The sequence below is a fragment of the Saccoglossus kowalevskii genome, chromosome 18 (genome assembly GCF_978046115.1).
Source record: "Saccoglossus kowalevskii chromosome 18, keSacKowa6.1, whole genome shotgun sequence".
NCBI lineage: Eukaryota > Metazoa > Hemichordata > Enteropneusta > Harrimaniidae > Saccoglossus > Saccoglossus kowalevskii.
Genome location: NC_140658.1, coordinates 19,458,604 through 19,472,420, shown reverse-complemented (window position 1 = coordinate 19,472,420; position 13,817 = coordinate 19,458,604). Strand labels below are relative to the sequence as shown.

General features: G+C 37.1%; 1 protein-coding gene across 2 annotated transcripts; it reads right to left on the bottom strand.

Moving 5' to 3' along the window:
- Window positions 1–1,430: 1,430 nt before the first annotated feature.
- On the bottom strand, window positions 1,431–8,394 carry LOC102808889 (uncharacterized). Of its 2 annotated transcripts, XM_006823029.3 has the most exons (9): window positions 8,334–8,394; window positions 7,597–7,710; window positions 6,309–6,524; window positions 4,826–5,035; window positions 4,685–4,702; window positions 3,862–4,137; window positions 2,795–3,086; window positions 2,148–2,226; window positions 1,431–1,669 (listed from the first exon to the last, which is right to left on the bottom strand). In XM_006823029.3, exons 2-8 carry the CDS (start codon window positions 7,661–7,663, stop codon window positions 2,151–2,153), a joined length of 1,155 nt encoding a protein of 384 aa, XP_006823092.1. In that variant the 5' UTR covers window positions 7,664–7,710; window positions 8,334–8,394; the 3' UTR covers window positions 1,431–1,669; window positions 2,148–2,150. The 2 variants fall into 2 exon arrangements, with proteins under 2 accessions (XP_006823092.1, XP_085348830.1); XM_085492704.1 differs by lacking the exons at window positions 7,597–7,710; window positions 8,334–8,394 and adding an exon at window positions 7,534–7,576.
- Between the last annotated feature and the right edge of the window lie 5,423 nt (window positions 8,395–13,817).

The window sequence follows — 13,817 nt, the reverse complement described above, 5'->3', positions numbered from 1 at the left end:
CACAACATATCTATAATTGAGGAATATATTTAATTTGTTTATAAGATATTTATTTTATTAAAACCATGTAATTATATGTGAAGCGCTTAAAAAACGGGGTATTATGGAACATACGTTAAGCAGAATCTCCTGGCGTAAAATATAGGAACGAAGTTTAAATAAGTAATAAGTCTGTGTTTTCTGAAAAGTATCTACAAATTAAAATATTTTGAGATGTAGATACTATGTTGTTTATAATAAACGTGTTCAAATATTCCCAACAATCGTCAACAGCGTTGTATAAGTATGGATTACATTCAAAGAAATATTCTTAGCTATGTATTTATATGTAATATTTGGAAGATCAAGAATATAATACTTTTAATTTTACTTTATTGTATTTCATCTACTAAAATGTATTGTTAAACTTTGTGAGAATGTTTTCTTATCAACTATAACATTTTGTTATTTCCTAGAATATTGTAAAAATATGTTGGCTGCAGTTGTCGTTTCTAGCTCTGAGGAAAACCTTAAACATTATAAACAAATAAGTGTGAATAAATGGTTTATTTTAAAAATTCGTCAACCATCTATCTGCATGTTCAGTTAACGCCAATGATTCACGGTCTGTGTTCTTTGTCTGCGAAACAGTAGAACAAATGTAGTGGTTATTAATGTAGCGGTGCAATGAAAAAACTCATTGAACGTGTGCATGCAATCATGGTAATCTTCCCACGTATAAAATACTGAAACTGGAAGAAATTAACCCAAACGGACCATTGTACGGTGAGCCAATAAAAAAACAAATTAAAAAATTGAAAATTGTTTGTATAATTACACAACACGTTACGTTTTTTTTTTTTAATTTGTCTTTGAATTCGGGGGGAGGGGGGGGGGTCGTAAAATATTGCAGTGAGAACCAGGTGATTGACCTGCCCACTTGTTGAATGATCAATAAATGTTAGGGTTTTTGTTTTACCCTTGAATAAAAAAAATACAGTATACATACTGTACACTACCATACAATTATCGATACCATACTAGAAGTCACACAATGTCATCCATGCAGCATTTGAAAGTACTTAGATTACAAATTCTTTGACATGTGTGCAGTAAGTGAGATCATAGTCTGTTGCCGCTCTGTCTTCCCTTTACATACATCGTCGAACCCAATTCCATGTACCAGTTTGTAACATATTCAAAGACAGGTGATGATCATCTATCATGTCAAATCATTTCTATACATTCTTTTTTCGTCCGTACAAATTTAAGCCAGTATAATTTTGTGACGAAACCAATATGATAAATTCCGGTATCCTTCCTATTGTACATCAGTCTTTTCACCCGGAGGATAATATTTTATTTATTCTATAAGTTATCTTTGAAACACAAATTAGGTACTTAGTATTTACCATCACATTCCACCGTTCATGCAAAGAGAAACAATGACGTTTATTTGCAAGCAAGAATATTGAATACGATTTTATTTAAACATCAATACGAATAACTGTTACACGAGCATATTACCAACTACCTAACCACAGTACGGGATGAAGGATATGTTAAAGCGATTCTACTTCCCTTTGGGAGTTTTCCGATTTATCCATGAATGGAAATGAGAGTGATTAATATGCATATAGCAATTCCATATCTTTATGTCAACTTCAGGGAATAAATGTCGTTTTATCATCTGAAATACAATTAGTTATATCATAATTATATTACATTTTATTTGTTCGAAAGGACTTTGTAGCTAACCTGTTTTAAGCGTGTTCAAATAACTGTTTCCTATGATAATGCATTAAAGCGGGAGAGTCGTCACCTGCGCACGCGCAGGAATTGAGTCCCAAGCGACGATAACAACACACGCTAAAACGCAAAGGCTCGTGGGTAGATGCTTGTTGTAAACAATGACACGCTATGGCCATCTGACGCATGTACAAGTGACGACTCCCCCGCTTTAAGGTAAAGTGAAATAATTTCGCGCCCCTTTTATAACGAGAAACATAGAAGCATTCAATGACCGATTTGAAAATAAATCGTCAGCTGTACTCCTCTTCTCTCTGAAACCAGACTGATTGAAGTATATAAAGTTTTTTTATTCATACATCATTATAACCATGCTTTATTACATACAATTATCGTGATATATAAAATTATTCACTCACCGTTTAGTGCATACACAAATAATATTGATTTACATCACAGTCACCATCGTCTAAGGACAACCCTGACCCAGATCGATACCTGTAAGAGATGAATGAATTTTATTTGTTTAAATCACAATAGTATGTGAGTTATAGAAATAAAAAAATGGTATCCGTTAGTGTATGTACAGGATGTATGTTTTGCTAACTAATTTGGTATTATTTTTAAAGGGCGGCAGTCGTCACGCCGCGCATGTGCGACATTTATGTTGATAAACATTGATTTCCCACAATTCAATGCGCTTTGAACTGGTCGCAACATGCATTAAGTACCATCGATGACTCTTCGATATCTTCCAATCATCATTGAAATTGCCTAATTAATGCTTGGTAACGTCTCAATTTTTACTCGTTGGTCTGCGCAAAAAAACAAAGTCGCCATCTTTCAGTTCAAATGAGACCCATATCTCGCGCATGCGTGGCGCGACGACCACCACACTTTGAAAATAATACCAATTTAATTAGCAAAGCATATTGAGGGTTTCGTGATTACAGAAAGTATTTTTTTCTAAATATCTACAATTATATTCGGTTATTATAAAATATGTGTATGACTTTACTGTTGTGAGCGAACAACGTGGTCGTAAACACATGTATGGACGACTCACCAGAAGTGCAGGCAATCACCACTTCCATTTGGTTCACCCCTATGGAACAATGGTTTCATGTCCTCCAAAGATGCATGCGTGCCTTCGTTGAAGTTAATACGTCTATTTTTTCCGAATGTCCCATCAATCCAGAAATTATTAGCGGCAATACCACTTTGGTTGATAGTGGAGAGTGCGTGGGCTAAACTCGTTTTATCATGAACCTTGTACATCGACATTCCCTTTGATTCACACTTCCCGACAGCCTCGCTATGGGAAACCTTCTCTGCAATCACTACTGCGTTATTTCCACCTGTAATGGGAATTATCACTTTTCAATGAATGGCGCTCTCGCCAGTCAAACGGCATCAGGCCCTACTTGTGTTGGGTTTAGAGCACCGCGGAGGGCGCAACTCAGGCGACAATTGTTGATCTAGAAAAGCGGCTCAGTCAAAATATACTTAATATCTTCAAATCATTTAGATACACTATATATTTAATCTAAGGTAAGAGCATCTAACTGGAAATAAATCCGATGACGGATTTGATTTGGAGTCACAAGAATTTCGAGATGTTCACAGATAAATATAAATCGCGCCCTCAAGTGATGGGTGAATCTGTGACGTCAATATGTCGTTCAGATTGACAAATGTGGTTGTATAGTCGTTTGCCATCTACAATATGGTGAAATCCCGCGAGAACAGATCAAAACGATATCAATGACTGTGTCACCCGTTTAAGTCATAGAATCGCGCTTGTTCACAGTGGCTGCCATCATGAGTTCGAATCTTGTGTGTGCGTGTTTATATGTTCGTCATTTGCCCGTACATATACACCTATATGTAATTCCAATGAGCATGCTCAGTTGTTGTAGTACATTATTTCTATGACAACGTGTTTACGGAAAAGCATATATCAAAATATAGACACATTGGCTTCTCGGTATGATCATCAACATTACCCAGGGTAACGTAAATGACATTGTTATCACTAAACATGCATAATTACCCTGATTGTTATCGTTTGACAATTTCAAACAACGCTAAGACTAATCAATTATATAGTGGTATGACAATTTGAACACGTACCCCCTGCGCAGCAGTATCGTACTTCGTAGTCAAAGCAGTTCTGGCCCTGTGCTTGATCTGCGCTACGACACAGAAAACCTTCTTCTAGGTTATATTCAGCAAATACTTGATTAGAAGACTCAGCTGGTATGCGACTTCCAACCGTTCTGGCTTCTATCCCAGTAGGATTTTCACACATTGTATCTGGATACGTAGCTAAGGACGCCGAGATGGTTTCGTTGTCCACATTTCCAGATTTGTCATTATTATTCATCCAATTTGTCCATAAAAGGCAACCTGTGGCGTCGTTAAATGTAAATTAGTTTCAGCGTCACGTCAAATATACGCAAAACCAGCCCACCAACGATCTATACACCATACGACAGGCAAATGTTTGATTGGAAACATATCGAATCGCACGATTTATTTTATATACGAGCCATTAACATTATGAGCTTCGAACGAGCCTAAAAGTTGCTGGATTACTCAGATAGTACCCCGTCCAGCAGAGATCCACAATATCTTCACTTGTGACATTACATTTCGTCGAATAAATAACAAGCAACTAATGGTTGTTTTACATTTTCACATTCGGGCAGTTTGATGTATACAATTGGTTCACCCCATTAGATGCAATGTGCATTCCCGATTAAACTCTGGAAATATCCGCAATCGATGCACTGAACTGAACCACGCCCACCCACAATGTCCCTATTATCTTGCTTACTTATATTCCACATTTATATCGCAGTATATTTATAATATTTTCAACTTTTGAAATTATATTTATAAACCACGATATACATGCATGCATGGTTAAACAGAGTGATAATATGTACTATACCTCCAACTTTTTTGCCACCTGCAAGTGAATAAGAAATAGTCAGTGTTTTCAGCGTCATTGCAACATTAGACAAGGCATTTTATTTACCGTGACTGTGCTCTACAATATAACAAAGTATTAACAAACAAGAAATGTATTTACCGTATACTTCAACCTCACACAAAGTGAGTGGACCATGGCGGTCCTTTAGGTAAACCCCGACGTATCTTCCAACCTGGTTTTCATCGCAGAGGAATTTTATTTTTGAATCATAGCTCTGTTTCTCAAAGTCTACCTGATTTCCACATTGCGGATTGGCAAGATGATCGGCAGTGTCGCCAACGGTTACAACAGCGCCATCGAGACGTTTCTCTGATAAAATAACAAACAAACACATTGTTTTCATTTCAGCGAATTTGACTCAATACGTGAATTAACCGTGACAGAATCTTAATCTTTTCACAACCAGATATTTTCGCCCAAATTTTTCTGCACTTGTTTTCTTATATTCTTCAATATTTCTGGAAATAGACCCTAATTTTGAAGCCAAAAGACAAAATCTTCTAAAGGAAAGTACAGACTATAAATAGGACTAATTTGTGAATTTGTGATGAAAAGAAAGAACTGGTGGTGAAAAGATTAAAGGGTGGTGGTCGTTGCGCCGCGCATGTGCGATATTTGTGTTGATACTAAGCATTGATTTCTCCCACAAACCAATGCGCTCTTCTAATGGAAATGACAAGTATGAGTTTTCTATGATGAAATTGTTTGCGTGTATCTGTTAATCGACTTAATTAGCTGATTACTAGCGAATGGCTGTGTTATGTCTGTCATCGTTTAGGCCCATGCGAGGTCCAGGACGGAACTCGACTCAGTGATTTGGAACTAATTACGAGATAACCGTCGCTATTCGGACTACTATTTCTGACAGTTGGTATTCCCAGTTACTAATGTGGTGAACAATTAATCAAAAGATATGACGTGTTCAGTACTTAGTGTGATTGGCTGTATGATTGAAAGTTACGCCCTAGAGTCTTTAAACTGCTTTGTAATTGGTTAAGGTTTTGAAGGTGAATAAAGTTATTTTAGTTGGTCTTGGCGAGTACACGAGGAGAGACGCAGTCTTGGGGCAGTCTTGAGGCAGTCTTGAGATGTAGTTTTGGGCGAGTCTTGGGTCAGCCTTGCGATAGTCTTGGGGACTTTTCCCCAGGGCGCTGTGTCTTATAGAGCACTCGACTGACCAACTAAGACGAGAGTTGAAACGTATTTTGTTGTGTGCGTCTATTTGACTGTAAAAGCTTAATAAGTGACTTTCCCGATCCCGCACCTCAAGGGGACGCAATAGAGAGACGAGACGATATTCCCCCCTGACACGTGTGGAGAACCCAGAGGAGAAGAAAGTTTTCCCCCTGATATTTCACTAATTGCACTAATTATACCGACGGCGACTCTTTCGATACTTCCAATCATCTAAAAATCCCTAATTAAAACTCTCAGTTTGTATTTGTTGATCTGCGCAACAGTCAAAGTCGCCATCTTTGTTTATATGAGACCCATATCTCGCGCATGCGTGGCGCGACGACCACCGTCCTTTAATTTAGCTAATTGTATCAAAAATATCATTGTTATATTAATGTATTCTTACCGCAACAGTCCCCACGATTGGTTACAACAACATGGTGTACTATCTGCGATCTGCCTAAATCCACCATCCACCATGGTTGGTGTTCGGCGGAAGTTTGAGTACAGCTGCCCATATTATAAATGTTGACGTCATTTCCGTCGATGGCTCGTTCTGCTGATGCATCCTCGAGGGTACTGCTTTGTGTTGCTACTGTGTCTTCCGCTAACTCGCACAAACCTGTGTGGTAAAGTTAATTGAAAATCACTGTTTTAATTGCAAATTGCAAATGCCACTTACAATCCATTTATTACTAGTATGCTACTATGACAACACAACAGAAAATGTTAAGGTGATAACTACTAATACACTACTATGTTTACAACACGATGATATATAGAATATTTCGGCATGGCAGCCTCGTTCCCATGATAAAACCTTCTCATAGTGTTAAAGCTTTGAGCTTTCTATAATACTATAAAGCGCAATGTATAGCAATACTTATGCATCATATACAATATTGCCGCCCACGTCTTGATGAGTACTGTTTTCCTATTTGGGGTGGGGTACAAATTCTATTTCGTTTGGATGCTCCAATGCTTACCCCGTAGCAACAATTTTTTGGATTCCATGGGCTGTCAATTTAGAATATAATTTAAATAGAACAAAATACCAGGAAAAAAGTTGATTTTCAAAATACTATTTTAAACAGGTACACATTAACCGGTGTATTTTGAGCGTCGCCGACAGAAAAGAGAGTTATTCTATACTAAATGTGAAATGTTTGGTAAGATAGGTAACAATAACATAATCTTATTTGCTGTGTACTATCCCCAATAATAAAAACAGTTTGGACGTGAAAGGACAATATGAAAGTATGTAATATTGACAATAGAGATTTGATGCACATCACCAACGTAAATGTCTGGAACATACCTGAACAGCATACGTGCACCTGTGATGTCATGCACATCACCAACGTAAATGTCTCGTACATACCTGAACAGCATACTGCACCTGTGATGCCATGCACATCACCAACGTAAATGTCTCGTACATACCTGAACAACATACTGCACCTGTGATGCCATGCACATCACCAACGTAAATGTCTGGAACATACCTGAATAGCATACGTGCACCTGTGATGCCATGTACATCACCATCGTAAATGTCTGGAACATACCTGAATAGCATACGTGCACCTGTGATGCCATGTACATCACCATCGTAAATGTCTGGAACATACCTGAATAGCATACGTGCACCAGTGATGCCATGCACATCGCCAACGTAAATGTATAGTACATACCTGAATAGCATACGTGCACCAGTGATGCCATGCACATCACCAACGTAAATGTCTTCTTAATCTCCATTCCAAGTAAGTCAGTACTCGTGACGCTTTATAATTTGTTGGTGGGACCTGAAAATATAAAAGGACTGTGAACTAACTAACTATAGCGTATGTCTCAAATTCATATATGGACAAGGGTGTGATGGGCTGTGTTTATTTAACAGCTCGTTTCATCTTTTTTCTATTGTTTGAGATCTGTATACTATTGTGTTATCTTATGTGTTCGATAATAATGAGATGGGAAGCTCCTCGAAACGGAATGAAATGAAAAAAAACGTTTAATCATCGACAAAAAAGTCTTTGGTTGGCCGCTAGTGGGATTGAATATACGCACCTCTTTTCAAGGCTTTCTGGGCAATAAATTCAGTCCACTCACTCGCCCACGATGATTTTTTTCGTGTAATTTATACATTTGGGCCGACAATCTACTATACTGTTGATTCGTGTTCATCCCAATTCGTGTTCATCCCACTTGTTGTTTGAAGATTTGTTGAAGATTTGATTTGATGTGTCGGTCATTGTTACTTTTGTGATATGTGATTTCTTCCAACTCCACGACATATGTTTGGTGGGGAAATACTTCTCGTTGTATAATTGGTCGTACAGAATGTACTGAGGTATAAAGTACGCCGTGAAAGCATTAATTATTACCTAAGTCATGAATGAAGACGAACAAAAAAAACTATACTTACTCTTTCGTCGAAATGCTCCTCTCTTGCGATCACTTGTCTAGATTGTGGCAGACAGGATAGTACATCGTACTTAAACATCACTTAAATAAATGACGTGCTTTTAATGTATTCGTGACGTCATAAGCAGCTTAGTTGGCATTCACAGAATGCACACCAATAACTGAAGATATAAGTATTATCATGCTTTTCAATTCCAGGTGTTGGTACATCCCATCCATTTCTTTCCAATTCACAGCAGCTGCTACTGCAATCAGTTGACAACATAAATGTTTGTGTATGAAATATCATAATATGTTGCGGATAATTTGGAGATATTTTCTAATAGAATTACGTCATATCTATGTGCGCAACCATCTCAGATTTCAGGGGTCCATGTACGTGACGTGTCGACGCAGCAAAGGGCGGTGTTGTTCCGTTCGGACATTCCCCTTTCTACGAGTGCTTCGCCGGAAATATTCATCTTGAAAATTTAAGATGGTTCTGTGTAAACGAACCAATGTACATCAATTTTACACGCGTTGTATACATCGTATGGGAATCATATCGAACACGACGCGGTACGACGTAGATGGCGCTTTGAAGGGTATCCCATTTAATATATGCCGCGAGTACTCAGTCGTGCTTTACTGTGAGAAGTACAAACGGGGCAAATAATATAATTTAATTGAGTAAATGCATTAAATATACATGTCTGGAAGAGCGCGCAATAGATACTAGTGAGCATGGCGCCCGCACTTCGCGTAATATTACCTATATTGCAAATGTGCAGGAAATAGCCCGTTATCTGGAAGACAGTAAGCGATTAGGACATTTTAACAAACATTTGCTGTCTAACTGAATAGTGGCAAGATAACACGGGGCTGACAATATAATGGAACACCATATAAATCCGTTGCAGGGCATTGTACTTTGTAGTCTACTGCATCGCCCGTACCTCTTGCCGAAATGTGTGGGATTGTGGGATTATTAACGCACGTTTAATAACAACAAGTAGTTGCACATCCTTTGACGAACACTCATGCTGAAAACTGACACTGCGTAAATACAGCACTGTGGAGGATTACTGTCACTGGCGGCAACATGAAAAACTAGTTCGTACGACAATAGTTTCATCAGCCGATGTCATCCTCTTCTGTTTTGTAGATTAACGGAAGTAATTACAAAAGTAGTACGCACTTGTCTTGTCTGGCTTCAAACGATTATTGACAATGTTTGCTCAATGGTAGACTCAAGGACCGCGTTTTTGTGTGTCATAGATGATATTGGCGTAGTTTTCTGATAATGTCGTAGTGTTATGATAATGGCGTCGGCGTTGTTGTTTGCGAAAACACAAGATAACATTATAAAAACAACAAATTCATCATGGAAATAAAAAATGGCACAAAATAAAAACAACATTTTGTTCACCATCGGCCCTCCCACAGTTCCTAATGGTCCACCATTAGAGAAATCATGACCTAAAGTGCAATGTCAAAACTAGCAATTACATTAAAATCAATCCATAGGTACGCTGGTCATCCCATCAAGCAGATTTATATGTACGCAAGTGAATGTTATTTTCATTTGAAATGGATTGACGAGGCGCTACCCGGGCGCCACAGCCCTAAATCCCGCGATTTGGGCGCATTTTGGCGATTTTGCTATTGGCGAGCTTCACCTTCGCATGGGTTTAGGTCCAGAAAGTTTGACAGGCAAATAAATTAAGTTTTACCAATGACTCTTTAGGGAATGGCGTTATTTTATATTTACAACAACGAGAACTACTAGTTTATATTCGCGCACATCTGTGGTCACTCTGTCTAGGTCGTAGCGTATACTATGAAATTTACAAAGATTACCGCATGTTGTACAATCATTACACATAATAGCGCGCTTGGTCAAGTAACAATTTTTAAGAATCCGTGCTCGCAATATGTATTAAACGTGTAACATGCATTTAAACATATACGGCCTGTTAACATATAAGATTTCAAAACAATGATTTCAAAGCGAGAGTGTCGTCACCTGCGCACGCGCGGGAATTGAGTCCCAAGCGACGATAACAACACATATGCATGCTAAAAACGCAAATGCCCTTTGGGAGACGCTTGTTTGTAAACAATGACACGCTATGGCCATCTGACGCATGCGCTCCCCCGTTTTAATATTGTTGCACAGATCAACCGATGGCTGAAAAAGGAACACATTGAAGTTATAGACTCATATACTACGCCCTCTAGAACGCAGTATGGGTAACGTTATGAAGACCGTTTCAGTTTGCTAATTGGTTAAAAAATGCTTTCATAATTCCGCAAGTTATATTGCACGATCTAAAGACTCTAATGATAAATTCAAGATAATTATATTTATTCCGGTATTTGCAGTGAAATCAGTATTTACATTTTATATGGCATTGTAAGAGCTGAATGATGTCTCTTACCTGAGTTAAACTAATTTTTCTGTAATAAAATATAATAAATTAGTCATAAATAAAAGGGTGGTTGTTTGAAAATATTTGTTCCGTCTTTTTTGTCTGTGGTGATGTCATTAGAATTATGCGTGGTGTCACGTGGTCAATAGCTATGTGATCAGATCGTGCAGAAACTATGTTTCATTGGATTCGTTACAGAGGATTATGGGATTTGTGTTCGGCGTGTTTGATTGCGATAGAACGGGAGTTCATGTATCATATGGAATTCCTTCTGGGTTGACGTCTTCGGCTGCGCCGTTATGGGGTAACCTAGACAAGGATTACACGTAACATAAACCGATTTATTTTTTTCGAAAACATGTCTCTCGTGATGAGGATGCGTTATGACGTCATCGTGACACGTTGTTACTATAAATTCTTAATGTGAATTGGATTATGCTCAATGACCACTCGTCAATACTGACACCCACTAGTATCTGACAATGATATGCAAAATGTTGGCGATAACAGATGGTCATATTCGATACTATTTGGAGAAATGGTTTATTTTACAAACTTCTGAACAGTGGTATAGACGGGAAAATTTATAATATTATTAAATATATGTACTTAAATACAAAGGCCTGCATACGATTTGGAAACAAGACTTCTTCTGTTTTTGAGACAACTAAGGGAGTAAAACAAGGCTGTGTAATCAGCCCTATGCTTTTTAACATCTATATTAATGACTTAAATGATGTATTACAGGATAGTTCAATAGACCATGTTTCACTAAATGACACTAAAATTAGCTCACTCTTCTACGCAGATGACCTAGTTTTACTTTCCACAACAAACAATGGTCTTCAAAAAGCATTAGATATTTTATCAGACTACTGTTCTAATTGGAAACTTAGTGTCAATTTAACAAAAACAAAAATTGTTATTTTCAGAAAAAGAGGTTTAAAAACACATGATAAATTTCTATATCTTGGAAATCATATCAACTGTGTTAACTCCTATAATTACTTAGGTGTTACAATGCAGTCCAATGGGAAATTTACTGAAGCCAGACAAAACATGGCAGATAAAGCCAACAGAGCCTTATATGCAATGTTAAGACACATTCCACCTGAATGCAACTGTAAAACATTTATCTATCTGTTCAGAACATGTATTCTTCCGGTACTCATTTATGGTTCAGAAATTTGGGGAATTGAAGTTTTGGATGAAAACAAATGGGACAAAACTACAAGTGAAAAACTACATTTGAAATTCTGTAGAAATATTCTAGGCCTAAATAAATTTGGTGCAAATTTAGCTTGTAGGGCAGAGTTGGGCTGTTTCCCATTACTAATAGACACCAAGAAAAACCTTATCAAGTATTGGTTACGCATACAAGGGCTTCCAGATAAATGTCTTACAAAACAAGCATATTATGAACAAATGAAATTCAATTTACCATGGTGTTCATCGGTTCAGAATTTAGTTATTGACTCAAGAATTCAAACTAGTAAAACAGATTTGAATATAAAGAACATTGATAAGACTTTAAAAGAAAACTATATTACATTTTGGAAACAGAATGTCAATCAAGAAAACACAAAACTAAGAACATATGCAAAATTCAAAAACACTTATAATTTTGAGTCATACTTAAATTGTCTTCCGAAAAAACATCAAGTCTGCATGTCACGCTTCCGAACAAGTAACCATTGTTTGGCTATTGAAAAAGGAAGGCACACACAGCCAAAAACTCCCATTGAAAAAAGAATTTGTAATTTATGTTCCCAAAATAAAATAGAAGATGAAGTTCACTTCCTTTTAGAATGTGATCGGTACAAATATATTAGACATGAATTGCTCACAGAAATTACATTAACTAATGCAGGAGATAAATTGAGTAATTTTATATTTTTGATGAGCAACAAGGACTCCAAGGCAATTAAATGTATGGGGACCTATCTACTTAAAGCCATGGAATACAGAAAACTTTAACGTATCTATTTATATTGTATTGTAATTGTGTTGTGTACGTATATATTTATTGCTTTTTACCAAAAGAAATATTGTAATTTCTAAGGATGCAATAAAATTTGATTATTATTATTATTATTATTATTATTGTGTCACGGCCTATTGGGGGGAAACAAATTGTCTTCAACATGGGTCTCAATCCGGGGGGGGGGTTACTCACATTGAAGTGCTATACATGTATCTATATGTGCGCCAAAAGGGGTCCCAAATTCACCACTTCCGTCTGAAAAGAATTATGTTATTTTACCCTGTCTGTTTGAAAATGGCTATCCTTTTTTCATTATTTCTGTCGGAAAAGGGTCCGTATTTTCCAAAGACTGTTCTTAGAGCTTGAGTGATCCAACAATCAGGAGAATGAAGCTGATTTTTTCTTTCGTCTGTAACTTCATTTTGATCGTCAAAGTCCATCCCCGGGAGTCCACCTGCTTTTCCCTTGGTACTATTTATGCTTACTGTCTGGAAAGGGGTGTCAAATATCCACAGTGTGTCTGAAAAGGGGTAGGCAATTTGAGTTTATTTCTGTCTGATAAACCAGCTACACACCCCTGTCAATATTTTTTTAAGCACTCCCGGGGATCTCAATTGAAACGATGATCAAAATACATTATAATCCTAAACATATTTATTAGTGACTGAGATATTCCGCGAAATCGGTTAGGCTCATTTCTGTTGCAAGAAACAGTGAGTATTGTCAAAGAACGAATAATGAAGGGCAGTCACTATTTTAGTTAATATTTTATATGAGACATTACATAATCAGTGGATATTATCTTGGTGTACATTTGGGTGTTAACTAAGCGGTGATTTTGAACGCACTGCACGCCGGTAAAAAAACAACTTCGAACGAGCCTAAAACTGTAAAACATACAACTGAGCCAGTATTGAGCCAGTATAATTGGTCATGATAAGATGAAAACATGCAACTAAACAACTAAGTAATGTTCATGTTATAAGTTCATTAAAAAATAGATAAATTCGAGTTAAATTAAATATGTGAAAATCAGTTGTTTTGGTAAAGTCAATTGGTGTTTCAAATTAGTTTTATTCCCTGAACTCAA

Coding starts and splice junctions, on each gene's coding strand:
- LOC102808889 (XM_006823029.3), bottom strand. CDS start 7,663: ATGGAGATTAAGAAGACATTTACGTTGGTGATGTGCATGGCATCACTG. Junction 6,525..7,596: donor GGTGCACGTATGCTATTCAG/GTATGTACTATA, acceptor TTTACCACACAG/GTTTGTGCGAGTTAGCGGAA. Junction 2,227..2,794: donor GGTGATTGCCTGCACTTCTG/GTGAGTCGTCCA, acceptor CATCTCTTACAG/GTATCGATCTGGGTCAGGGT.